Source organism: Scyliorhinus canicula, chromosome 6 (assembly GCF_902713615.1).
Source record: "Scyliorhinus canicula chromosome 6, sScyCan1.1, whole genome shotgun sequence".
NCBI classification, from domain to species: domain Eukaryota; kingdom Metazoa; phylum Chordata; class Chondrichthyes; order Carcharhiniformes; family Scyliorhinidae; genus Scyliorhinus; species Scyliorhinus canicula.
Genome location: NC_052151.1, coordinates 107,701,951 through 107,728,984, shown reverse-complemented (window position 1 = coordinate 107,728,984; position 27,034 = coordinate 107,701,951). Strand labels below are relative to the sequence as shown.

The following is a 27,034-nucleotide window of genomic DNA, read 5'->3' as shown; positions in this document are numbered from 1 at the left end:
AGGGCAATGTAGAATGGCTAATCTACCTAACCTGCACATCTTTGGATTGTGGGAGAAAACCAGAGCACCCGGAGGAAACCCACGCACACACAGGGAGAACATGCAGACTCCACAGTGACTCAAGCTGTGAATCAAACCTGGGACCCAGGAGCTGTGAAGCAACTGTGCAACTTTGTTGCAGTTGCTGTGTAACTAATGTGTTTTAGACATTTTAACTCTGATTAAACTGAAAATACTCACAAAATGAGTTGCAGTTGACACAAATTGACTGATTAAACACAATACTGTTAAATTAAAAAAACACCAAATTGATGAGTTTTAATCTCAAAGTTGTTCTGTGCTCTCAGCACAGAAATCTGAGACATCTGCCCCTGGTAAATTTCATTTTGACTCCACGTCAGCATCACGTCACGTCGAACAACAAATACACCTTCTTTTTCACATCCGGAGTTGATTCTGTCCTTAACCAAATGCTCACACACCAAGCTACCAGCACTGTTTTCTTTTGTTGCTGCCAGAAAGTGATATGGCTTCAGGAGGGTGTAGGTGTAATGATGCACTTTCACAGACCTCATTTGTGAAAAGCAGCAACGACTGTTGGTTTATTTGGTCTTCACATCGGAACCCGTTCTAAGCAGAATAGAAACATAGCTGGAACTTCACCAACTCCCACACAGTCTAGCCCCTTGTCCAGCATGATTCTAACTATAGGTTTTACCCTTCCAGACACACTTAAAGCTATACCTATGTTTATCAATGCAGTCCAGAACATAAACATTCAATGCATTAAAAAGGAGTTCCTCTTGTCACCTCGGGTTCCTTTACCTCTCACCTTTAACTCGCAACCTTTGGCTGTTGACCCTTCGGCCTTTGAAAACAATATTGATTTCCAAGTGTTGGAATGAAAAAAATTGTGTGTCAGTGAAACTGAAGGGTTTGGAACAATTAAAGGAGATATTCACCATGAGGAAAAAGGAATTCTTGACACTTAATAGAAAGTTACACAAGGTATCCGATCACCTTAACAGATGGCGGCAAGTTTGAAAGGCAGCCGTGTAGAGATGATTAGTTTTCAGAGTGTTTGGATAAAAGCTTTCCAGACCAGTTCAGAGGCCCCGCAGTGGGTGAAAGAACCCACCATGGATAAGCTGGCTCAGGGAAACCTACTTGAATTTAAAAAGGCTGAGATTAGGCCAGTGAAATGAAAAGGGGTCGGGAAAATGGAGTTCAGAACAGGTGATGGGAGTGAGCCAGAGACTGAATTGTTCAACAGCTCCTGTGTTAACTTAAATAGGGAACAGGGCCATACACCGGCAGCAAACTGATCGTGATCGAGTTGGCTCACAGTCAAAGAGCCACATGGCAGAGCAGTAGAAGCTAGCTCGCTCCATGTGAGCCAGGGTGTCGCAGAGGACATGGGACCGAATAGGAACTGGTCCATTCCTACAGTGGCTAAATTGGGGAAGTCATTATCCTGTACCCATGCTCGCCACCGCTCAAAAGGCAGGGCACGTGTTACATTAACCACCAGGCATCCAAAATGGGTGGGCAGTACTCAGTTGAGCAGCATTGGGGAAAAATAAAGGCTGAGATGGGAGTAGCAAAGGTTACAGGAGATGCCTCACCGCACCTGGACTGATTCAGCGACTGTTAAGGGACTAGCACTGGCGCCACATGGAACACAATTGATTGCAATGAGAAACGGTGCAGGATTCACCAGATTCACATTTGACACTCAGGAGGCTGACAAGCTGCAGCTGCAAAGACACATTTCACTCCCCACACGCACCATCTCAGCCAACAAGATGAGGAGAGCATCATGGACGGCAACCCTCAACAAGAGACCCAAGACACCCCGGAGCTCGAGTCTGGGAATGACACTGATTTCCCGACACAGCTGTCTCCAACACCCTCCATCATCCCAGAGACACTCACCGTGGTTAGACACTTTAGTGAAGAGGCTCCTCGGACACCCTCTGGTGCGCACCACACAGCTGCTCCGGTACATTAGGTGGAGGTAGAAAGTCCCGAGGGGGCGAACGGTTAGAGGGCAGGACGACCCCAGGGACTAGCTGCCATCCAGACATGTTTCGGACTTCTGGAGCGGACAGTCCCATTGATCGTGGAGATGCAGTTGCAGAGTCAGGGACTACATGACGGGTTGTTGGTGAGCATCCGGCACCTACAGGTGCAGTTGAAGGAGTCCAACCCCGTGCAGGAGCAGGAGGTGGTGCCGATCATCCATGCTACCCAGGCCAACACCACACGGGTGGCGTCCGTGATGAAGGCAATCTGACGCGAGGGTTTCGGCTGTGGATCAGCATGTCCAAGGCCTGGGCATTCTGTGCAGGCGCTAACCGAGGCCCAGGATTGTCACCTCACAGGCAGCCATGTGCCAGAGCCACCTGTAAATTGCAGTGGCGCTTCTGAGCATGGCCCAGTTACAGCAGGTCATGGCTGGAAACGTCAGCAGCACTGCCCAGGCGCTGGCTGGCATGGCGCAGACACAGAGGGAGATAGCCCAGTCCCACAGCAAGGTGGCAATCACTGGCTGATGTGACACAGGACCAGAAGGCGGTAGCACAGTCAATGAGTGATGAGTCGCAGTCTCAGGTGGCGATGGTCCACTCCCTGTGTTCCAAAGCCACAAGTATGCAGACCCTGGTTGAAATCAGAGCGGGCTTCCAGGACTGGCAGCATCAGGTGGTGGGGGAGCCTGAGGGGATCGCCCCGCTCAGACCCCCATCCCATGGAGTAACCCGGGGGCTATTGGGCAACCCAAGGGAGGAGGTGTTGGGGCCTTGTCGGTGACTCCCTCAGGGGAGTTGCTGGAATACTGCAGTGCCTCGGATTCCCCCCCCACCTCCTGTCCCTGACGCATCTGGCAGGCAGCGGGCAGAACAGGGTGGCACCACGCCACCTGGGATACCCGGGCAGGTCGCCCAGAAGACGCCCGTCAATGGGGACCCAGGATGCAGGGCAGGAATCACAGCAGGCCACCTCCACTCCTGATATACCTTCTAGGGATCCACCTCGTCATAGCGACAGGACCCGTAAGGCCAGAAATGTAGATACCAGTTAAGTTGGCACAGGTGGAGGGCACAGTTTAGTTATAAGGGCTAGGGCACGTATCTAGAAATATTTGTGCACGTGAAACACCTGTTAACACTGTTACAACCTACCTTGGTGCTCTGTCAGATGGGTGCGAGGTGTCGAACCTTCATAACTGTTAAGAATTATTTAGATTGCCACTACATACATTACATACAAGGCTACGGCCCATGTGCTGAAAAATGGGATTCAAATAGTTGGGTGCTTTATGGTTGGCGCAAGCACGATGGGCCAAAGGGCCTCTTTCTGTGCTGTAAAACTCAATGACTCTAGTTCAGCTCAGGGTCACATTCAGAGTTAAACTCCACATCATGTGGTAGAATACCAAATCTCCCTCTGTAACAAACCTCCCATCCTTCTAACCACCCTGTACCCTGAAGGATAGGTCAGTAAAAATTCTACCCAATGTAAAGGTATAAAAACTTGCATTTGTATAACACCCATTGCATGGGTTTCCTCCGGGTGCTCCGGTTTCCTCCCACAGTCCAAAGATGTGCAGGTTAGGAGGATTGGCCATGATAAATTGCCCTTTGTCACCAAAAAGGTTAGATGGGGTTATTGGATTCCAGGGATAGGGTGGAAGTGAGGGCTTAAGTGGGTCGGTGCAGACCCGATGGGCCAAATGGCCTCCTTCCCCACTGCAAGTTCTATTGAGGGATAGTGCAACAGTCAGATGTTATCTTTTGGGAATGTAATTACAGCCTTTTTCAGGCCGGTGGTCGGACTAAAAATTGATTTGCCAGATTCAGACATGGATTTGTAGAAAATGTTAACAGAGATTTGGGTTTCAAAAGTGCCCAATCACTTTGAAAAGAAAAAGGTTGTTGGAGATATATAGTAGTTTGAAAGAATAGAAGATTAAGGATAATTTAATTTGAGAGGGTTAATGATGCTGATTTTGAAATGGAGATATCCCACATTTAATCATACCCATGTGAAATACAAACTTTCTCAATGGTACTAAGTCTACTGGTGGTCATGGAAATGATCCAATCCATTCCTGCAATATCCTTTGTGCCTAGTTTCATTGATACCTCTAATTTATTCCAGTCCTTGCCAGTGTTCCTTCAAGTCTCAAGTATTGCTGACATATTCTATTCAATCCTGCTCCCAATCTCATTGAGATCCAGAGAAATATTTGGGTGGAACTGAGAGCAATGGTGTTCTCACCCCTTCCCTCAGACTAAAACTGTTTTGTTACTTAAAGTAATAGTTCAGCACCAAATCCCTAAGCGTTTACAGCAAATGTGTTGGATGCTATCCCTCTCTCAATAATGCCATGCTTCCCCTCAACCAGTACCTCCACACACAGTTAGAAATATAATTTATTTTGTGTTGTATGTCCATAAAAGGGTTAACTGCCCCTTCCTTAGTAAATAACCGCTGGAGTACCACCCAAACTGCAAATTTCAATCTTCTATCGATTCTGATCAACTATTGCCATGTGTGACTGGGTTCATAAAATCCAGACTCGGACATCCTGGGGGGTCATCATCAAGAGCCACAAAGTCTTTCATGTGTATTGTGTAAAGTGCCCACCTAATGTCCCAGTGAATGGCATGGACGTTGCACTGGAAGACAGGCTGGCAGCCAATCACAAAATTTAGTCCACATGTCATTCAAGAAACAACTGGGACAATATTTTAGTTTCATCATCCATTTTACTGAGGATTTGGCAGGATGTTGATATGCCTGAATGTAACAGACCTCGGGCCTATGGTTGAATTAGCTGTTGAAAGCCCCACACGCACTGTAATAAGTCTCCTTAATATGGTATTGTGCATTTTTCTTCTATAATAGATCCGTTTAAAGAATTTCCCATAAATAATAATCTCCATGTTATATGGAAATGAAAAATATATTTATTACAAGTCTCCATTAAACACACATGGAAAATCAAAAATAGCATCTAAAGTTTAACTTTTTATTTGTCATTTTTAAAAACATACAACTGTGTCATTGCTATGTTGATGCATTAATGAATTATGAGCTTTTGAGTTGTCTTTGTATGTCCCTGAGTTAGAACATGACCAAAATAAAGTTGCTCTACAATGTAGCTCTTTCATATGTCTTTGCTGACCTAAAACATAGCCTTTAGGGAGAAAAAAGCCACATGAGCATGATCACAGCTATGAAGGTGCCCTCTTCATACAGTAATATTTTCAGAGCTAATGAAATGGAAATATGCCAAAGTGCCAATCCAATGGCAAACTACCTGAAATTTGAAAACAATTCTCACCCAGGTATTCTGCTTAAATTGTGCATTCCATATATGACTGAAGAGACATCAGTCACATATATGGATGTCTGAAAGGACAATTACAGAAAGGTATCTTGCAGAAATTCTCAAACTGCTTTTGCAGTCCATTAGACAGAATTGATTAAGGTGGGCACAAAGTAAATTTTAAGGTTAGTAACTTCCAATCCCTTCGCTCCACTCAATTTCTTACCCTCTTACGGAATGAGAAATTATTAAATTAACAGGTTACTTACTCCATTCAAGTGCATTTTGATTTCAATCCTTTGAAAAAGGAATGGTAAGGCCAGTTGGAGAGTGAGCTAAAATACAGTTCAGTTTCTACCCGTTAGCACATGCAATATTTGTGCAATTGGGTTGAATGGCTCAACTTGTGCAAAACATTAGGGAATTTTAAAAGTAAGTGAGTTGCACCTGAAACGACTGTTGTTCACATTTTCCATGATCGTTTGCATTGCTTTCGGATTCACTTTACTGGGCCAGGCCTGTCCACAAAACCAGCCAAGCTCGCGATCAAAGCTGTGAGATTCAGCTGATTAGAGACTCTTCCAATTGCAATGGTGCTGTTACATGCCTCTGCACGAGTAGACACATTTTAAAGACTTTTCCACATCAAGAAATAATTCACTCAGACACTGACCAGTGTACATCAATGAAAGTAATAATAAGGTCAGTGTCGTTTTTAATATATCACATATCATTTTCAATGTAAATGTTATATTTAGCTGAATACAGGTAGGCAATTGGACACTCACTGAAATGCCTATTTTTAGCTGATGAATCTATTCTTAGCTGTACTAATAAAACCAAAGCAGGTTACTACTCTTAAACACTAAAGAATACTTTATATAAAAAAATAAACATTATTTTCTATCATGTCACTCGATTAGGCAGGTCCATGGAAAATTTTGTTTGTGGTCATGCAAATGATTCGGATCAGTGGAAACTCTGCCCCAGTATTTTCACACCAATGCATGGATTTGTCGGTTTAGCCTATAATTTGAGCATTCCATTCTAATGATTTAAAAGGGTATTTACATAGTCAGTTCTTATCAAAGAGTATAAATTTGGCTGATGTTTGAAGGTTAAACTGCACTCAAATATGTGTGCCATTAAATACAGGGCAGAAGGCACGGGCAGAAGAACTACAGGTAGCAATGGGACCACCAAGAGCAGAATAAAAGACACAAAGCATATCAGTTCTGTTGTTTGAATTGTACGTAATCTAAAACAAAATAACACAAATGTATAAAATTAGATACTCAAATTATAGGCCACACTGTAAGATTGATTTTGTTATATTCGTTGAATTAATAATATAGTGCAAACAATACTACCGGGAATGATAAGCAAACAAAATAGCTGCAAAATAAGTTTTCCTTTTTTAAAATTTTGAAACTGGTGAATAAAGGAAACGCGGCGTCAGATGTCTCTCAGGGATGCTGGAAGTTCAGCAGAAACCCTATTCAACATTTGCAAACTGAATCTAATCTGAGGGAATTCCTCACCACGCTAGCTCAGCCTTCTAACTGGCTGCAGAAAAGATCATGGGAATTTATCTCCGGGAATTATCTCCTTCAATCTTGGAGCCAGTGAGTTTATCAAAGTAAACTTTATTGGACTAGCTCAAAGCAGGTCATCCTCCCTGCTCTTATGATCAACAGCAGTGCTGCAAAATCCTTGAAATGAAATAAAACAATCAGTAAAGTTATGCAATTATACATTTCAGTTTGACATCCACAACTTTACCAGCTGAATCAGCTCTTTTCAAATAGCAAGATAATGCACTTTCCTAGGGTTGTTCCAACTGTGTGAAGTGATATTCAATACTGGTAACTCATGTCAGTTATGCCTAATTTGAAACAGATTTGGAGATGATAGTGTTAGGGAAACTTACTTGGAAAATTTTGAAAGAACCTGAGCGGGATTCTCCGACCCCCCGCCGGGTCGGACAATCGCCGGGGGCCGGTGTGAATCCTGCCCCCGTAGTCTCCAGCACCAGAGATTCGGCGGGGGGCGGGAATCGCGCCGCGCCTCCCCCCCCCCCCCCCGGCGATTCTCCGGGCCGCGATGGGCTGAAGTCCCGCCGCTGTCATGCCGGTCCCGCCGGGGTGAATCAGATCACCTACCTTACCGGGGGGACCAGGCGGCGCGAGCGTGCTCCGGGGTCATGGGGGGATGTGCTGGGCCCCCGGGGAGTGTCCCCGCGATCGGGTCCCACCGCTAACGCTCCGACGCATGCGTGGACTTCCGCCGGCTGGCAAAGTCCCTTCGGCCCCGGCTGCCGTGGTGCCAAAAGCCTTTCCCGGTGGCCAGTGGGTCGCCAACCACTCCGGCGCGGGCCTAGCCCCTCAAGGTTAGGGCTTGGCCCCTAAAGGTGCGGATTTGAGGCGGCCCGCGCCGGAGTGGTTCCCGCCACTCCATCCCGCCGGGACCCCCCGCCCCGCCGGATAGGGGAGAATCCCGGCCCCTATTTGGCAAACCGAACTCAAGAAAGAATATTAAGAAACTTGCTAAAGGCAGACAGTAAGAGACAAATTAACAAAATCTTAATAAGTACAACAACTGGACCGTCGAACACTACCTAACTTGTTACATGGAACGGTTTTTAAAAATCAAAGCTAGAGAGTTAAATGCTGTAACTTTGAAAATGGCAATTTGTTACGAGTATTGGGTTAGGTATGACTTGTATTCTGCCAATTTCATCTCTATGATGATTATTGATAGTGCACATTATGAAGTTGATGATTATACTATTACAGATATAGTTAAGTAAAGCAGTACATTCAATTTTATGTCAGGCCTTTGATGTCTAACAAACGTGACAAGAATTGCTGGTTTATGCAAGATAAATTAATTCTATGATTCAATGATCCTCAAGCCAAATGGTATTGGATAACCTGGGCATACATGGTAAGTCCCAATCCGATTCTCCCTAATCATTTTCCAAATTAATTTCTGGTACAAAACTGTTGTCCTTAAAAAAAGTTTTAAAATAATGAGTTTAAAACCTTTTAGGTGAATATTTCCAATTAAAGTGATGACATTTCACTGCGCTACACTTTCATTGCTTTTGCGTGTCCGGATTCTGTTGGTTAACAGAAGCTCTTTTGAAGCATGCCCAAAGTGCATTGCACGCCAAAGTCCATAATTACATTTATGCGTAAATATAAATACATCATGTGGAAACGTCACTGCATACTTCACAACAAGCAATTTAATTAAATAAAAATCACTTTGGATCTTCAACTGTTGGTAGAAAGGTCTTTAGCTGTATAATCTCAGTAACTGGCTGTTTTCTGTCCTGATAAAAATCAAGTCCTGTGATCAGCTCCACATCCCTCACGCGTGCTCTGTGAGCCCAGATCCGCTCTTCAACCCACAGCGATTCCTCTCTGTCATTCTGCCAAGAGCACAGGACACAATAATTTAAACATCATTAAACATATCGAAATTAAAGCCTGTTAAAATTGTGCTGTTCATGCAGATCATGCCATAGAAAAAGAAGTAAACCCTTATACATAGAAGATAGGAGCAGGAAGAGGCCTTTTGGCCCTTCGAGCCTACTCCGCCATTCACCATGATCATGGCTGATCATCCAACTCAATAACCTAATCCTGCTTTCTCCCCATAGCCTTTGATCCCATTCTCCCCAAGTGCTATATCAAACCGCTTCTCGAATATGTTCAATGTTTTAGTATCAACTACTTCCTGTGGTAATGAATTCCACAGGCTCACCACTCTTTTATTGAAGAAATGTCTCCCCATCTCTGTAAGAAATAGTTTACCCTGAATCCTCAGACTGACCCCTGGTTCTGGACACACCCATCATTGCAAACATCTTCCCTGCATCTACCCTGTCTAGTCCTGTTCGAATTTTATAAGCCTCCATGAGATTCCGCCTCATTCTTCTGAAGTCCAGTGAGAACAATCCTAACCTAGTCAATCTCTCCTCATATGACAGTCCCGCCATCCCTGGAATCAGTCTGGTAAACCTTCGCTGCACTCCCTTGTGAGCAAAACATCTTTCCTCAGAGAAGGAGACCAAAACTGCACACAATATTCTAGGTGTGGCCTCACCAAGGCTCTGTATAATTGCAGCAACACATCCCTGCTTCTATACTCAAAACCTCTCGCAATGAAGGCCAACATACCATTAACCATCTTTACTGTCTGCTGAACCTGCATGCTTACCTTCAGCGACTGCTGCATAAGGACACCCAGGTCTCGCTGTACACTCCCCTCTCCCAATTTACAACCATTCAGGTAGTAATCTGCCTTCCTGTTTTTGCTTCCAAAGTGAATATCCTCACACTTATCCAAATTATACTGCATCTGCCATTGATTTGTCCACTCGCCCAACTTGTCCAGATCATGCTGTAGGATCCTTGCATCCTTGTCATAGTTCACCCTCCCAACCAAATTGGTATCATCTGCAAACTTTGAGATGTTCCATTTTGTTCCCTCATCCAAATCATTAATATATATTGTGAATAGCTGGGATCCCAGCACCGATCCCTGTGGTACCTCACTGGTTACTGCCTGCCAATTTGAAAAGGACCCATTAATTCTTACTCTTTGTTTCCTTTTAGCCAACCAGTTTTCTATCCACCTCAATACACTTCCCCCAATCCCATGCGCTTTAATTTTGCACAATAATCTCTTATGTGGGACTTTGTCAAACGCATGAAATGTAAAACTAGGTCTAAAGACCCATGCTAGGATGATGCTTTGTGCAAGTTATTTTTGGGTAGCAATTAACTTTGTATAGCTCTCTTAAGTATTTTTAACATTTTAAAATTGATGAAATTTGTATCATTTTATTAAAAATTACAGAAGAAGGATTTTACAACAACATAGAATTTACAGTGCAGCAGGAGGCAATTCAGCCCATCGAGTCTGCACCAGCCGTTGCAAAGAGCACCCCACTTAAGCCCACACTTCCACCTTATCTCCGTAACCCCACCTAACCTTTTGAACACTGAGGCCAATTTAGCATGGCCAATCCACCTAACCTGCACATCTTTGGACAGTAGGAGGAAACCGGAGCATCCGGAGGTAACCCACGCAGACACGGGGAGACCGTGCAGACACCGCACAGACAGTGACCCAAGACAGGAATTTAACATGGGATCCTGGAGCTGTAAAGCAACAGTGCTAGCCACTGTGCTACAGTGCCGCCCCACAAAAATACTACTTAAAAATCCTGCATTTACATCATCATGTTGCTGTTACTAGTCACCTAAATTCTATTAGTGATTCTGAACTATTATCCGCGCTTTAGGTGTACTTACTGCACAGCTCTCACTGTTGTCAGGTCTATGAGGCAGAATGAAAGCCAATGCATCTAGCGAGGTGTCACATTGTAGAGGGCTTTTCATTGTGTCCTTGCAGTTGGTAAGGACAATGTAGTAATGAGTTGGGGTAGGGATTTGTGTATTCTTAACATTCCTTCAAAAACAAAGTAAAAAGCAATTTTACAAAAAAAGGTTATTTCATCAATACACAACCAGCATCTGTCTGTATGCTCATTCTACTCCAATCCACCGCAGGTGTGGTATGTCTGCTGGTTACCAAACCCGGCAGAAGGTGAAAGACCTGGCCAAGGAGTTGGAAGAGACCTGTGGCGCAGAAGCTATTGGAAAGGTGGTGGAGGGGGAAGTGTCAGTGCAAGTAGGAAGGCCCCAGATGGAACAATTGATGGCCTTATCGGTGAACAGTTCCGTCAGCAAGGAAATGAGATGCTGGAGGATGGATCGAATGCCATCGAGGGGGTTGTGGCACCCCTGAAGGGCTCGCTGCAAAGTGTTGAAAAATGTCTGGAGGCACAGGGGCTGCAGATCCGAGAGATGGAGAGGGGGGTGGACTTCCGCGTGAAGGATTAGGTTAGTCTGAGAAAGAGATGGGTAGGTTAGGTATTCCATTCGGGTTCAACTCAAAGTAGCGGGGGGTGGTTATCCTGATGAGCAAGAGGATAGAAGTGAGGGATCCGGGTATGATATGGGAGCAGGTTATTGGACGGGACGCCAGTGATATTGGTGAATGTATATGCACTGAATTGCGATGACGTAGATTTTATGAGGGGATTGCTGGCTGCGATCCCATACTTGGCCACACACCAGTTGATCATGGGAGGAGATTTTAATTGCGTCCTAGAGTCAAGGGTAGATAGATCGAGGCCCAGGTCATTGGGTAGGATACCAATGACAAAGGAGCTGGGCGGGTTTATGGAAAAGATGGGTATGATGGCCCCGTGGAGCTTTAAGAACCCAGTGGGGAGGGAGTATTCCTTTTTCTCACATAGAGTGCATTCAAGAATCGACTTTTTTTGTGGTGAGCTGGGGGGTTTTGGTCAAGGTGGAGGGAACAGAGTACACAGGGATTGTAATTTTGGACCATGCGCCCCACTGGCTGGAGATTCGGCTTAGACCTGGATGGGAGCAGAGGCTGGGATCGACGATTGATTTGGGGTTGTTGTGATAGAAGTGCGGGCTGTCATTAAGCATTATGTAGAGTTGAACCAGAAAGGGGAGCGGTGGTCCTGTTCAAGAGGTTCAGAGGTTATCCTGTTCAAGGCACATGCGGATAGAGAAAGGAGGGAGGAATATGAGTGGTTAATGAACAATAAAGTTGAGGTAGATAGGGAATATTCAAGGGCGCCCACCACAGAGGGCTTGGCGAGCAGGAAAACGTTGCAGTGGCAATTTGATAGGTTGACGACGGAGAGGGCAGTGGCGCAGTTGCGTCGGGCAAGGGTGGTGCAGTACGGGTACAGGGAGAAGGCAAGTCAAATGTTAATGCATCAACTTCGGAGGCAGGCCGCAGCCAGGGAAATCTAAAAAAAATTTTTTTAAGAGTACCCAATTAAATTTTTTCCAATTGAGGGACAATTTAGCGCGGCCAATCCACCTCCCCGACACATCTTTGGGTTGTGGGGGTGAAACCCACGCAAACACGTGAGAATGTGCAAACTCCACATGGACAGTGACCCAGAGCCGGGATCGAACCTGGGACCTCGGCGCCGTGAGGCAGCAGGGCTAACTACTGCACCACTATGCTGCCCGTCCGGGGAAATATTGAGGATACGGATAGGTACGGGGGAGATGGTGATGGATCCGGGGAGATTAAATGAGACATTTAGGGAATACCATAAGGAGCTTTACAGGGCGGATCGGGGGGGAGCCTTTGGGGCTGAGGAAGTTATTGGACAGTATAAGGGATATGAAGTTGGGGAAGACCCCGGGGTCCAATGGCTACACAGTGGAATTTTGTCAGGGGTTTGCAACGGACTGGGGCACTGAATCTCTTGGGGGGCATTTAATGAGGCATTGGGGAAGGGGGAGCTGGCAGAGTCAATGATGCAGGCAATGATCACACTGATACCAAAAAAGGGGAAAGACCCGTTTGAATGTGAACCATATAGGCCCATATCGCTGTTAAAAACAGACGTGTAAGTACTGGCTAAAATTGGTGGTGGGAAGGATGGAAGGTTGTGACCTGGGGTTGGTCGCGGAGGACCAGACAGCTTTCGTAAAAGGCAGGCAGCTATCTAGTAACCTAAGGAGGCTGTTAAATGTGGTCATGAATCCATCCAGAGGTCGGGTACCAGAGGTAGTGGTGTTCATGGATGCGGAGAATGCATTTGACCAGGTGGAGTGGCAGTATTTGTTTGCGGTGCTGGGAAGGTTCTGGTTTGGGCTGAAGTTTGTGAAATGGATGCGAGTGTTGTATGTGGCACCCGTGGTGAGCGTCTGGGCCAACGATATGGGTTCATAAAACTTTGAGCTGCACAGGGGAACAAGGCAGGGGTGCCCGCTGTCGCCGTTGTTGTTTGCGCTAGCGATAGAGCCTCTGGCAATGGCTCTTAGAAGGTTGAAAGAGTGGCAAGGGATCACAAGGGGAAGTAGGGAACATCAGGTGTTGTTATATGTGGATAACCTGCTATTGTATGTATCGGATCGCTGGAGAGCATGGGGAGGAACATGGGCCTGTTGGGAAAATCCAGGGTGTTCTCGGGATATAAATTAAACATAGGGAAAAGTGGTGTTCCTGGTGAACGAGCCAACCTGGGGAGGGGGGTTGCCATTCGAGGTGGCGAGAGACAGATATAAATATCTGGGGATTCAGGTAGTGAAATTTAACAAAGCTGGTGGAGGAGGTCAGGGGGGATCTGAAGAGGTGGGACACCCTACATCTGACTCTGGTGGTGAGGGAAGGTCCAAGTGGTGAAGATGAACATTCAGCCAAGGTTCTTGTTCATATTCCACCCACTTCCAACCTTTGTACCGAAGTCATCTTTCTAAAGCTGGATAGGATTATTTGTATGGGCAGGGAAGGTGCCAAGGGTTAAGAAGACCCTGTTGCAGAGGCAGAAGGGAGGGTTGGCTTTGCCAAACTGCTGCATTATTACTGGGTGGCGAACATGGGGAAGGTGAGGCGGTGGTTGGAAGGAGAGGGAGCAGAATGGGTTTAGGATGGAGGAAGAATCCTGTAGGGAGTCCTGCCTGAGGGCAATGGTGACGGAAGCGTTGCCAGTGGCACCAAGGAAATTCTTGGAGAGCCCGGTGGTGCAGTTCACAGTAAATGTCTGGAATCAGCTGAGGAAGTATTTCAGGATAGAGGGGACGTCGGTACTGACGCCGCTGTGCGCAAACCACATTCGAGTCGGGGGGGGGGAAACGGACAGACGGCATGCATAAGAAATGGAGTGAAGTGGGGCTGGGTAAGGTAAGGGACCTATATTTAAGAGGTTTGCCAGTATAGAGGAACTGATGGAGAGGATAGAGCTCCTGAGAGGAAGTGAGTTTAGGTACTTGCAGATAAGGGACTTTGTGCAGAAAGTTTGGAAAGAGTTCCCCCGGTTGCCCAGGTACACCCTGTTGGAGCGGCTGCTGCTTCCAGATGTGGAAGGGGAGGGCAGGATCCTGGACATATACAGGTGGCTGGGAGAACAGAGAGGTGAGCAGGTGGGGAAGATTAAGGAGAAGTGGGAGGGGGAGCTGGGAGGGGAGGTAAACTGAGGAGTGTAGAGAGAGGCGCAAGGATGAGCCTGATACAGTTCAAGGTGCCAGACAGGGTACATATGACCCGGGCAAGAATGAGCAGGTTCTTCCAGGAGTGTGAGAAGTGTGAGCAGGGACCAGCGAATCAGGCACATATGTTCTGGGGCTGCGAGAAATTGGAGAGATTCTGGACGGAGTGTCCGTGGCGGTAACAAGGACAGTGGGGGAGGAGGTTGGGCCGGACTCTTTGGCACATCGGAGAAGCCGGAGCTGACGGAGGGGAGAAAGATCGATGCTGTGGCCTTCGCCTCTCTGATTGCCTGGTGAAGAATTGTATTGGAGGAGGAGGGGTGTAATAACCTAATATTAGAGTCCCCCTGGCCACACCTGAATATGATCTCCCCAGATGAGGGGCTGGAGCTACACTCTTAAGCAAGGGATCACTGGGACATAAATACCCAGGTCCGAGCATGGGCTGGGTGCGGGAGACCCTCCGGGAGAAGGAGTTATATTCTAGTGGGTAAAATAAGTATTGCCAACAGTCATCGTTTCCATGTGGTTGCTTGCCTGGACCTTTAAAATTATACAGCAATTTACAATAACACATCATCTATTTTCCTAATTGTTTGTTGTACCTTCATGTTTACCATTAGGGATTTATGTACAAGGACATTCTGGTCCTTCTGATTCCTGGCATTTCTCAGTCTCTCAATATAAAAAATATTCTGTTTTTCTAATTTTCTTATCAAAGTTAATAACTTCACATTTCCTACATTTCACCCCTCCTGTCATATTCTTGCCAAATTGTTTAATTTGATTATATCTTCTTGCAACCTCTTTGCATTCTCCTTAATGTTTACTTTCCCACTTAATTTTGTATCATTATCGCTTCTTGGCCATTTGGCTAAGATGAACGTACGGTCAGGTGTAATGCCTGGATCTGGTTTGTCTCTCTTGTGGGGACCATGAATTGGATTCAATCTGAATTAGTTTTTGGAGCAGGCAAGGAGCTGGATTAGGGGAGACGGTGGCGTAGTGATACTGTCACTGGACTAGTAAACCAGAGACCTAGGATAATGATCTGGGGACCCGGGTTCGAATCCCACCACGGCAGATCGTGGAATTTAAACTCAATAAAATACCTGGAATTAAAAGTCTAATGATGACCATGAAACCATTGTCGACTGTCGTAAATACCCATCTGGTTCACTAACGACCATTAGGGTTTAGATCATTACCTGGTCTGGCCTATATGTGACTCCAGACCCACAGCAATGTGGTTGACTCTTAAATGCCAATCAGTTGTATTCAACCGCTACGAAAACACAAAAAAGGAATGAAACCTGATGGACCAACCCACATCGAATCTGGCCCTGTCGACCCTGCAAAATTCTCCTTACTAACATCTGGAGGCTTAGCCAAAGTTGTGAGAGTTTTCTCACAGGTTAGTTAAGCAACAGCCTGACATAGTCATACTCACAGTATCATACCTTACTGAGAATGTCCCAGACACCACTATTGCCATTCCTGTCTCATCGGCAGGACAGACCCAGCAGAGGTGGCTGCACTGTGGTATACAGTCAGGAGGGAGTTGCCCTGGGAGACCTCAACTTTGAGTCTGGACCCCATGAAATCTCATGGCTTCAGGTTAAACACAGCAATTTACAATAACACATTATCTATTTTCCTAATTGAACTTCTGAAGAACTGCCTGCCCGATCCCGGGAAACCTGCACCCCCAGATACCTAAAGTGGGACGCTGCCTCATGGAATAGCAACCTCCCCCTACTCTAGCCCCCACCCCTGGAGAGGAAACCACAAAATACTCACTTTTCCCCAAATACGTCCCAAATCTTTAAAGCAAACTCAGTATGTCCCCCACCAAGGAGCCCCGCATATCATTTGTGGGCATGCCCGCCATCAGCTCTTCATAAGCAACTTCAGCCATTCCGCAAACTTAGGCGCAATCCCAAACTTCTGCAACACTGCAATTAAATAGCTCCACTCCACCCGATCAAACACCTTCTCCGCATCTAATGCTACCACCATCTCCAACTCACTTCCCTCTGCCGGAGAAAGCACCACATTCAGCAACCGCCTCAGATTCGATGACAACTCTCTGCCCTTAACAAACCCATCTGATCTTCCCCAATCACCATTGGAAGGCACCCCTCTAAACTTAATGCCAGCACCTTTGCCAATATCATGGGCTCACATTCAGCAGATATATGAGCCTGTATGATCCACATTCCACCGGGTCCTTATCCTTCTTCAGCAGCAACTAGATGGAGCCTGACACATCGTTTTCAACAAAACCCCCTCAACCACTGCGTCCTCGAATATTTCCACCAGTTTATCCTTAAATTTCCTGTAAAATTCCACCGGGAACCCATCCAGTCACACCGTTTTCCCCGACTGCAACTTCCCAATTTCCACCTTCACCTCCTCTACTCCCAAAGGCTCCTTCAGTCCCGCCTTCTCCATTTCACCCAACCACGGGCACTCTAACCCCCCAAAAAACTCCCTCATCTCCCGCTCATCCTCTGGTGGCTCCGACTTATACAAGTCCCTGTAAAACTCCTCAAACACCTTGTTGATCTGCTCCGTTGTTACCACCGACTCCCCAACCTATCCCAATCCCAAACTACCTCCCTCGCCGCAGCTTGCCTCTGAACCTGATCTGCCAACATACGACCTGCCTTCTCCCCGTATTCTTTGACAGCTCCCCTCATCCTTCTCAGCTGACTCACCGCTTTCCCTGTGGACAGCAGGTCGAACCTCGAATGCAACTCCTTCCTCTTTGCCAGGAGCTCCCAATCCGGGTCCCCTGAGTACCTCCCATTCACCTCCAAAATCTCTTCTATCTATGTTTGTTGTTTCTCCCTCTCCTCCCTTTCCACCTTAGCAGGTTACCTCCCTCCTCAGCACTGCCTTCAGAGCCTCCCAAACCACCAACGGCGAGACCTCCCCCGGACAGTTGAACCCCACATATTCCTCAATTACCTTCCCCATCGTATCGCAGAAACTCCAGTCTGACAACAACCCCACATCCATCCTTCACCCCGGCCTCTGGGCCAACATTTCTCCAGTACCATGTCCATTCAATATGGAGCGTGATCGGAAATTACCATTGCCAAATACTCCGCCCTCTTAACTCCAACCAACCCAACAACGCCTTCCTCAGCAAAAAAAGGTCACTCCTTGAAAACACCTTGAGCACCGGGAAAACAAATACAACCGATCCCTCGGATGTACAAATCTCCATGGGTCCATCCCCCAACTCCCTGATAAGCCCAGCCAATGCCTTCACCACCTATCCCGGCGGGGTCAGCGGGCACGGCTGGGACCTGTCCACCCTCGGCTCCACCACTGTTTTCCAAACCCCCCCTCAAAGTCAACTGATGGGTATCCAAATCCGGAATTGCAGCCAGCGTTTTTCCCATGAACCCCGCATCATCCCAATTGGGGCATATACACTAACCAAAGCTACCAAACTCACCTCCAACGCAGCGGTTACCATCATGTACATGCCCCCTGAACCGCCACCACCATCTCTATCTGGAACCTCACCCACTTGCCCACCAAAACTGCCATCCGCCAGGCCCGACTACCAAACCCTCAATCAAACACCTGGCTCAAGCAGCCCTTCCTAAACCTCATCTGTTCCTTCACCCTCAGATGGGTCTCTTGCAGCATCACCACATCAGCTTTCAAACTCTTCAAGTGTGCACAAACTCTTGCTGTCTTCACCGGTCACTCCTTCCTTCCCTATGTATGGTATGCGTTGTCTGTAAAACCATGCAAGAAACAATACTTTTCACTGCATACTAACAATAAATCAAATCAAATCAAACCTGTCCCCCTAAACCCCTCATGTTCCACATTACCATTCGAACTGGGAATCTCTCACCCCCCCCCCCCCCCCCCCCCCTCTTCCATCATCACCATTACTCCAGGCACCTCCCATCTGGTTGGATCCGCCTAATCCTTTTGTTACTGTTAACCCCCACCCCCCTTCCAGAATCCCCACATCCACTTCCTCATGCAAACAACTCACCCAGTATTGATCCCCTCTCCCACCATCGACACCTCCCAGGTTCATCGAAAACCTGCCTGACCAGGCTCCAACAACCGTAGCCCCCCCCCCCCCCCACCACACTCCCGTTCACTGGCCAATCTTCGTTTGCTAGCACGCTGACCCCTGTCAGGGCCCCCTCCTCCTCCACACCCTCAGCAACCCAGCCACCCATGCCCAGAAACCCTTCAACACCCCCCTCTCCCCGCCACCCCGCACTCCCACCAAAAGCTGAACCCAGCCATACTGTCAGAATGGGGAGACTACATCCACTAAACAGAAAAATAAAACAAATCCATAAAAAGAAACAAAAACACATAAACCACCCCATTGAAAAAAATGAAAGAAAAAAGCTCAAAGAACGAAGTTCCCAGTCCACACTGTCCAAGTCCAAATCCCAACTCTCATCTCAGCCCCAGTCCTTCAGATTTCATCCTCCCAATCCTTTCTTCAACCGCCATCTCAGAATAAAGTCCTTTGAGTTGTGAGTCACTCTCAGCTTCGCTGGGTAGACCTCATGCCTCTGCTGTACAATGCCGCCTTCACCCGTCCAAAGGCCGCCTGCCTTCTTGTCAGCTCCGCCGTTAGATCTTGGTATATACATATACCAATGCCTTCCTACTGTATATCCCGCTTCTGCTTCGCCCATCTCAAAACCTTCTCCTTCACATGGTGTCTGTGGAAGCAGTCTATGACTGCCCTTGGTGCCTCATTTGTTCTGGGCTTTGGCCGGAGCGACAAATGTGCCCTGTCCAGCGCATAGAAGGATGGTTCTTTCCCTCCCCTGTTTGCAAAGTACTTGGTCGGCTTCGAGCCCTCCACCCTCTTGGGCAAACCCACCACAAATTTTGTCTCCTCGACCTGTTCTCCACCTTGGATCTCAGCTCTGCCACCCTTCGAGGTGAACTGGTCGGTGTGTTGTGATAATGCCTCCTCCAATCCCTTCATCTTCTCCCATTGCTTCCGCACCTTGACTGACGTATTCTTTAATGCCACGTTTATCGGAACAAGCGCCTCCTCCAGCCAGACTTTGAGCGAAGCCGTCACCTCCCTCCGATGCACCTCTAAATGCTTGCCGAGCAGCCTTTCAAACTCCCCCGATACCATCTTGGTCAGAGTTTCAACCGTAATGGGAGCAGCCCCATGCGACGAACAAGCACCCGCCATCTTTCTTCCTGTTGCACGGGAAGCAGCACTCGCCGGCGGATTTGCGCTCATTCCCTTCCTTCCCCGAATCTTCTGAAACCGACATTTCATCGACTCCTTATGACTTCCCACACCAGCCCATCCAAGTACGGCTGGGACCGGGCAGAAAGACCCAAAAAACAAAGACTCTAGCAGGAGCCACCTAATGTGCGATCTCCACCTACATATCCCTCAGCTATGATATTGATGTTAAATAGCAGTGCTCCAAGAACTCTGGGCATACTCCCGTTCTTGAAAGTTTATAATGTGCACTCCTACATCTCTCCACTCCTACAAGTCTTAACACTTTGCATGGTTATTTTTTCCCCAAACTTTATTACTTCATATGTCTTTGCAAAGGAGTGCATTGGCCACAAACATACTCATTCCACTAACTTCTGTCTTCATGTAACTGGTTGCATTTTTCCTTACAGCTTGCTATTCTCCATAATTTTGTGCCATTGGCAAATTGTATCGCCATTACTCTTGTTCCTATTTCAAAACATTTATGTAAACACAAATGAATGAAGTCCCATCGTATATCCCTAGGAGTAACAGTACCCAATCCTGCCATTTGCTTTTTGTGATCACTTTACATTCCACTTTCTATGTGACTTCTCAGGAAGATGGAGAAAGCGGCAGAAAGACCCAAAAAACAAAGACTCTAGCAGGAGCCACCTAATGTGCGATCTCCAGCTACATATCCCTCACTGACTACATTTTGAGTATGGCATGTAGTTCTGATCGTCATATTTTAAAACAGGTACAGAAGTAATGGTGTCACTAGAGAAAAGAAACAAGAATTATCTCAAATGGAAAAGAGTTAAACGCTGAGAAAAACAAACATTGAAATTTAGGATGAAAATTAAAGAGAATCTCATCAAACCATACACGATAATACATGTTCTAGGTCAGACAAAGTAAAATTCTGGAATATTCTGTAATCAGTGAAGTTAGGCAAGGCAATACAATAGAACTATAATTTAAATTGCTGAAAGGTAAATTTTATAACATGAGAAGAATGTCTTTACTTAAACACTGATGAATATTTGGGATAATCTATAGAGTAGGTGTCAACATCCTAAGGATTCTTTCAAAAACAGTTGGACGCCAGGTTGGATGATTAAAACACATTTCTCCAGTGCGCTAATGAGCCGAAAAGCTTCCATTTCTCACTTTTGACTTTTTCTGCTCCTATTAATGGAATAAAGGAGATAGTGGCAGAATGGGTACTGAATTGGTTCAGTAACAGGGGGTGGTGGTTGATGGATGTTTTTCAGGCTGAGAATGGCTTGCAGTGGTGCTCCTGAAGGATCAGTTTTGGGTTCATTACTCTTCAAGTTTTATAAATGACTTAGACTTGGGTGATGATACAAAAACTTGCTAAAGTGGTAGACAGTGATGAGGATAGTTGTAGATGTCAGGATAACACAGAGCGAGTGGCGAAATGGGAAGACCCATGGAAAATTGGAGAAGAATAAAGAATGTAGTGATGCACTATGGGATGTTTAATGTAGAAAGACAGTTTACTATAAATTACATGATTTTGAAAAGTGCAAATGAGCAGACAAACCTTCGTATCCATATACACAAGTGGCGTCATTAAAGGTTTGATCGGCCAAATGGCCTCATTCTGTGCTGTCAGATCCTATGATTCATTAAACACTAAATCACTTGGATATTTAAAAAATATTCTTGTTTCCATGTTTCAGCAATTCATGTTTCAAGGGAAATAAAAACTTTGGAGGTTAGCAAAGACATCAAATTTATTAGTGTCTATTGTGGATTAAATGATACATTTCAGCACTGATATAAAGGTGTCGGAAATAAATTAATCATAGTGTCACTGAAAAGTGAGAGAAGTTACTTACTCTTGGATTATGTCAGAAGTATCAAACCGTCCATCAAAATCAAAATCAAACACTGGTCCACTAATCACATTGATGCCATTTCTCTGTATAGCATACTTCACCAGCATAACATTGTGAAAATAATTCCATATCTCTGTCAAGTCACAAACAAATAAATTCACTATAATTCTGCAGTTTTGCTGTGCTAAATGACAAATATCAAAGTACACAAAATAACTGTAAACGTTTCTCACTTTTCTCAGAGCTACAAAACCTTCTGTAATGTATTTATTCCCACTGTAACGATCAGGAGCTGCAACTTGCAGTTTGTACAATAACTAAGTTTCTACCTGTCACAAATGCTTAGGAATAAAAAGGACAGACAAAAAATGTGCAGATGCCCAATTCATTCATTCCAGATGCACATTTCCTTCACAGAAAGTGAAATATCCAGAAATCACAGGAACAGGCTGGTAGCAGAGATCCCAATGCAGCGAAGGATTCAGCCTTGGCCAAGGCACAATCCCGTTCCGATGCATGAGGTTCCCGCTCCACTCCAGCGGGACGATGCAAATGGGTCAAACTGACCCATTAACATACTATTAATGGGCTGGGTACCGGATTCACCAAGCCTGTGAGAATTTTCAGTTCTCTGGGCATGCGGGAGAGAATTTGTGCGGGTATGACCCAGCGTGGCCCTGGCACACTGGACCACGCGGTGGGTCAAGGGGTTAACTCTTTTAGGGAGTTGCCCCCAAAGACCATCAGAGGAACACTCTCCTGCGTCCCCCATAAAACCCCCTCACTGCCCACCATAATAGAGACCCCCACCAGAAACCTCATCAGAGACACCCACCAGAAAGCCGCATTACTGAGCTACTCCACCAGAAGCCCCTCCTAATAAGAGAGATCCTCACCAGAAATCCCCCCAGTAAGGGGCAACAGGAAACCCCCCATTAGAAAGCCCTCCCACAATGAGAGACACCCACCAGAACCCCCCCCCCCCCACCCCGTTACAGAGGTCCATGCCTGGAAGCCACCCCCATTACAAATACCCCTGTCTGGAAGCCCCCCATTTGAGACCCCAAGGCTGGAAGTCTCCCATTAGCTCCCCACCCCTCCTGCGCCTTCCCATGACAGAGACCCCTGCCTGGAAGCCTCCCATTAATGAGACCCCTGCCTGGAAGCCACGCCAATAACAGAGATCCCTGCCTGGAACCCCTATGGACCCCCCCCCCCCCCCCCTCACCACATTAAAGAGAATCCTGTCTGTAACACTCCCCACCCACATTACAGAGAATCCTGCCTGGGAGCCCAGCACCCCCCCCCCCCCCCCACACCCCCAATCACAGAGACCATTGGCTGGAAATCCCCATTACAGAGACAGCTCTTGGACCACATCAAAGGAAATTAAGTGCTTTCTGCAAAGAAAAAGATAAAGTGAGAGCACTTAACTGGCTTTTATATGGTCCAAGAGCTGTCAATCGTAGCTAGATGTTTATAAACATTGCAGTAAGTTTCACAGCTGGCCACCTTAAAATCCAAGCTAGAATGAAAGAAAATGAGATTAAACATTCCAGACAGTTGGCTGGGTGAGCAAGGTGTCAATCAGAGCCTTTCAATTTAATTTCACATTGATATGAATGAAAGCATTGCAAATCAAAGATCTGAGGGGGTTTAAACCTAGCGATTCCGGTCCAGGGATTCTCTGATTTTGAGACTAAATGCTGAAGCCGGTGTGGGAACAGTAGTGTTTTACGAGGCATTCTGTGCAGCCGGGGGTCGAGGCCCAGGACTGGGCTGCCCTCTCACAGGCAGCCATGTGCCAGAACCACCTGGATATCGCAGCGGCGCTCCTCAACGTGGCCCAGTCACAGCAAGCCATGGCTGAGAACGTCGGCGGCATTGCCCAGGCACTGGCCAGCGTGGCAGAAACACTGGGTGGGGTGGCCAAGACCCAGAGGGACATGGCCCAGTCCCAGAGATGTGGCACAGGCCCTCAGGGTGCTGGCACAGTCCAAGACGGAGACGGTCCACTCCCTGTGCTTCATGGCCGTGAACGTGCAAACCCTGGTCAATACCAGACAGGGCCTCCAGGACTGGCAGCGCCAGTTGGCGAGGGGGGGGCCTCAGGGGGTGGCTGCGCTCATACCCCTGTCCCATGGAGTAGCCCAGGGGCCAATGGGCACCCTGAGGGAGGAGGTGCTAGGGCCCATGCTGGTGACTCCCACAGGCAGGTGCCGGAACAGCACAGCACCTCGGACTCCCCTCTCCTGTCCCTGATGCATCTGGTGGGTAGCGGGCAGAACAGGACGCACCATGCCACCCGGGACCCCCGAGCACCAGGAGACTTGCGCCAACGGGAACTCTTGTCGCAGGGCAGGAGTCAACCGGCCTTCACTCCTGCTGCACTATCTGGGGAACCACCTAGGCGTAGTGTTAGGGCCCGTAAGGCCACAAAGTTAGACACCAGTTAAGTTGGCACGGGTACAGGGCACAGTTTAGTTATAGGGGCTAGGGCACATTGTGCACATTTATTCACAATAAACACCTGTTAACATCATCAAAACCTGCCTTGGTGCTCTGTCTGATGGGTGTGTGTGGGGGGGGGGGGGGGGGGGGGGGGTCGGTCAGTGCTGGCCAGAAGGGAGTGGGGTGTAAGGGTCAGTGCAGGCCCCATGGGTGGACTGTGCTTCCCGCACCCCCTTCCCACCCCGAGCGCCCCCAGCACCCCCACCCCAGGAATTCAACAGGACCATGTGATGGACTGGCCAGCTCGCATGCAGAGATCACCCAGGTGGAAGGTGCTACTGTGGGCATGAGTCAGGCATTGTCTAACGATCATGAGCTTGGATATTGAGCTTGGAGCTCATCGCAGAGCGTGTTGACATCGCGCAATCGAGACTCCAGGATGGTATGTTGCCTCCCTGGTGCAAGGGTCAAGAATGTCTCGGAGCGGCTGCAGGTCATTCTGGGCGGGGAAACGAGGGTAAACAGCCAGCTGTCGTGGTGCACATAGGCACCAACGATATAGGTAAAACACAGGACGAGGTCGTACAAGCTGAATTCAGGGAGTTAGGAGTTAAACTAAAAAGTAGGACCTCAAAGGTAGTAATCTCAGGATTGCCACGAACTAGTCAGAGTAGGAATGTCAGGATAGATAGGATGAATGCGTGGCTCATAGGATGGTGCAAGAGGGAGGGAATCAAATTCCTGAGGCATTGGAACCGGTTCTGGGGGAGGTGGGACCAGTACAAACCGGACGGTCTGCACCTGGGCAGGACTTGAACCGATGTCCTCGGGGGGGAGGTTTGCTAGAGCTATTGGCAAGGGTTCAAACTAATGTGGCAGGGGGATGGGAACAAATGCAGGAAGTCGGGAGGTAGTAAATCAGGGACAGAAACAAAAGGCAGTAAGGGGGAAAGTGTAAGGCAGAAAATCAAAAAGGGCGACAGTACAAGGTACAGTGACTGAGGGGAGCTCACTGAATAGGCCCAGTAATACGAAAAGAAATAAAACGGGAAGTAAAAACCTAAATGGTAAGCGATGCGGCAGGTTGTGACATGAAGATTTGGGTTGAACGACGAGGAAACGTAGGAGAAAAGTTAAGAGGAAATATAACTTAGGAGAAGTTACTAATCAAGGTGTTAAGATTCAAAACAGAGGTATAAAAGCCAACATAAGTATAATTTACCTGAATGCTCGTAGTATTCAAAATAAGGTAAATGAGTTGATGGCGCAAATCATCGTGAATGACTATGATTTAGTGGCCATTACTGAAACATGGTTAAAGGATGGTCAAGACTGGGAGTTAAATATCCAAGGGCATCAAACTATTCTGAAGGACAGAGTGGATGGTAAGGGAGGCGGTGCAGCTCTGTTATTTAAGGATGACATCCGGGCAGTAGTAAGGGATGACATCGGTGCTATGGAGGATAAGGTTGAATCCATTTGGGTGGAAATCAGGAATAGTAAGGCAAAAAAGTCACTGGTAGGAGTAGTCTATAGGCCACCAAATAGTAACATTATGGTGGGGCAGACAATAAACAAAGAAATAACTGATGCATGTAGAAATGGTACAGCAGTTATCATGGGGGATTTTCATCGACATGTCGATTGGTTTAACCAGGTCGGTCAAGGCAGCCTTGAGGAGGTGTTTATAGAATATATCCGCGATAGTTTCCTAGAATAGTATGTGATGGAACCTACGAGGGAACAAGCGGTCCTAGACCTGGTCCTGTGTAATGAGACAGGATTGATTAATGATCTCATAGTTAGGGATCCTCTCGGAAGGAGCGATCACAAAATGGTGGAATTTAAAATACAGATGGAGGGTGAGAAGGTAAAATCAAACACGAGTGTTTTGTGCTTAAACAAAGGAGATTACAATGGGATGAGAGAAGAGCTAGCTACGGTAGACTGGGAGCAAAGACTTTATGGTGAAACAGTTGAGGAACAGTGGAGAACCGTCCAAGCGATTTTTTACAGTGCTCAGCAAAGGTTTATACCAATAAAAAGGAAGGACGGTAGAAAGATGGAAAATCGACCGTGGATATCTAAGGAAATAAAGGAGAATATCAAATTGAAGGAAAAAGCATACAAAGCGGCAAAGATTAGTGGGAGACTAGAGGACTGGGAAATCTTTAGGGGGCAACAAAAAGCTACTAAAAAAAGCTATAAAGAAGAGTAAGATAGATTATGACAGTAAACGTGCTCAGAATATAAAAACAGATAGTAACAGTTTCTACAAATATATGAAACAAAAAAAAGAGTGGCTAAGGTAAATATTGGTCCTTTAGAGGATGAGAAAGGAGATTTAATAATTGGAGATGAGAAATAGCTGAGGAACTGAGCAGGTTTTTTGGGTCGGTCTTCACAGTGGAATACACAAATAACATTCCAGTGACTGATAGAAATGAGGCTATGACAGGTGAGGACCTTGAGACGATATTGCTATCACTAAGAATATAGTGATGGGCAAGCTAATGGGGCTAAAGGTAGACAAGTCTCCTGGCCCTGATGGAATGCATCCCAGAGTGCTAAAAGAGATGGCTAGGGAAATTGCAAATTGCACTAGTGATAATTTACCAAAATTCACTAGACTCTGGGGTGGTCCCGGCAGATTGGAAATTAGCAAACATGACACCACTGTTTAAAAAAGGAGGTAGGCAGAAAGTGGGTAATTATAGGCCAGTGAGCTTAACTTCGGTAGTAGGGAAGATGCTGGAATCTATCATCAAGGAAGAAATAGCGAGGCATCTGGATAGAAATTGTCCCATTGGGCAGACGCAGCATGGGTTCATAAAGGGCAGGTCGTGCCTAACTAATTTAGTGGAATGTTTTGAGGACATTACCAGTGCGGTAGATAATGGGGAGTCAATGGATGTGGTATATCTGGATTTCCGGAAAGCCTTTGAAAAGGTGCCACACAAAAGGTTGCTGCATAAGATAAAGATGCATGGCATTAAGGGTAAAGTAGTAACATGAATAGAGGATTGGTTAATTAATAGAAAGCAAAGAGTGGGGATTAATGGGTATTTCTCTGGTTGGCAAT

At 46.7% G+C, this 27,034-nt stretch overlaps 1 protein-coding gene across 2 annotated transcripts in view; it reads right to left on the bottom strand.

Annotated features, from left to right (window-relative positions):
- Positions 1-4,953: 4,953 nt before the first annotated feature.
- LOC119967378 (venom phosphodiesterase 2-like) overlaps positions 4,954-27,034 on the bottom strand; it is a 192,065-nt gene continuing 169,984 nt past the window's right edge. For both annotated transcript variants that reach the window (XM_038799867.1, XM_038799868.1), the window contains 4 exons: positions 21,502-21,634; positions 10,663-10,819; positions 8,605-8,771; positions 4,954-7,047 (listed from right to left, as the gene is read on the bottom strand). In XM_038799867.1, the coding sequence (XP_038655795.1) occupies positions 7,026-7,047; positions 8,605-8,771; positions 10,663-10,819; positions 21,502-21,634 (479 nt within the window). In that variant the 3' untranslated portion in view covers positions 4,954-7,025. The remainder of the gene's footprint in view (positions 7,048-8,604; positions 8,772-10,662; positions 10,820-21,501; positions 21,635-27,034) is intronic.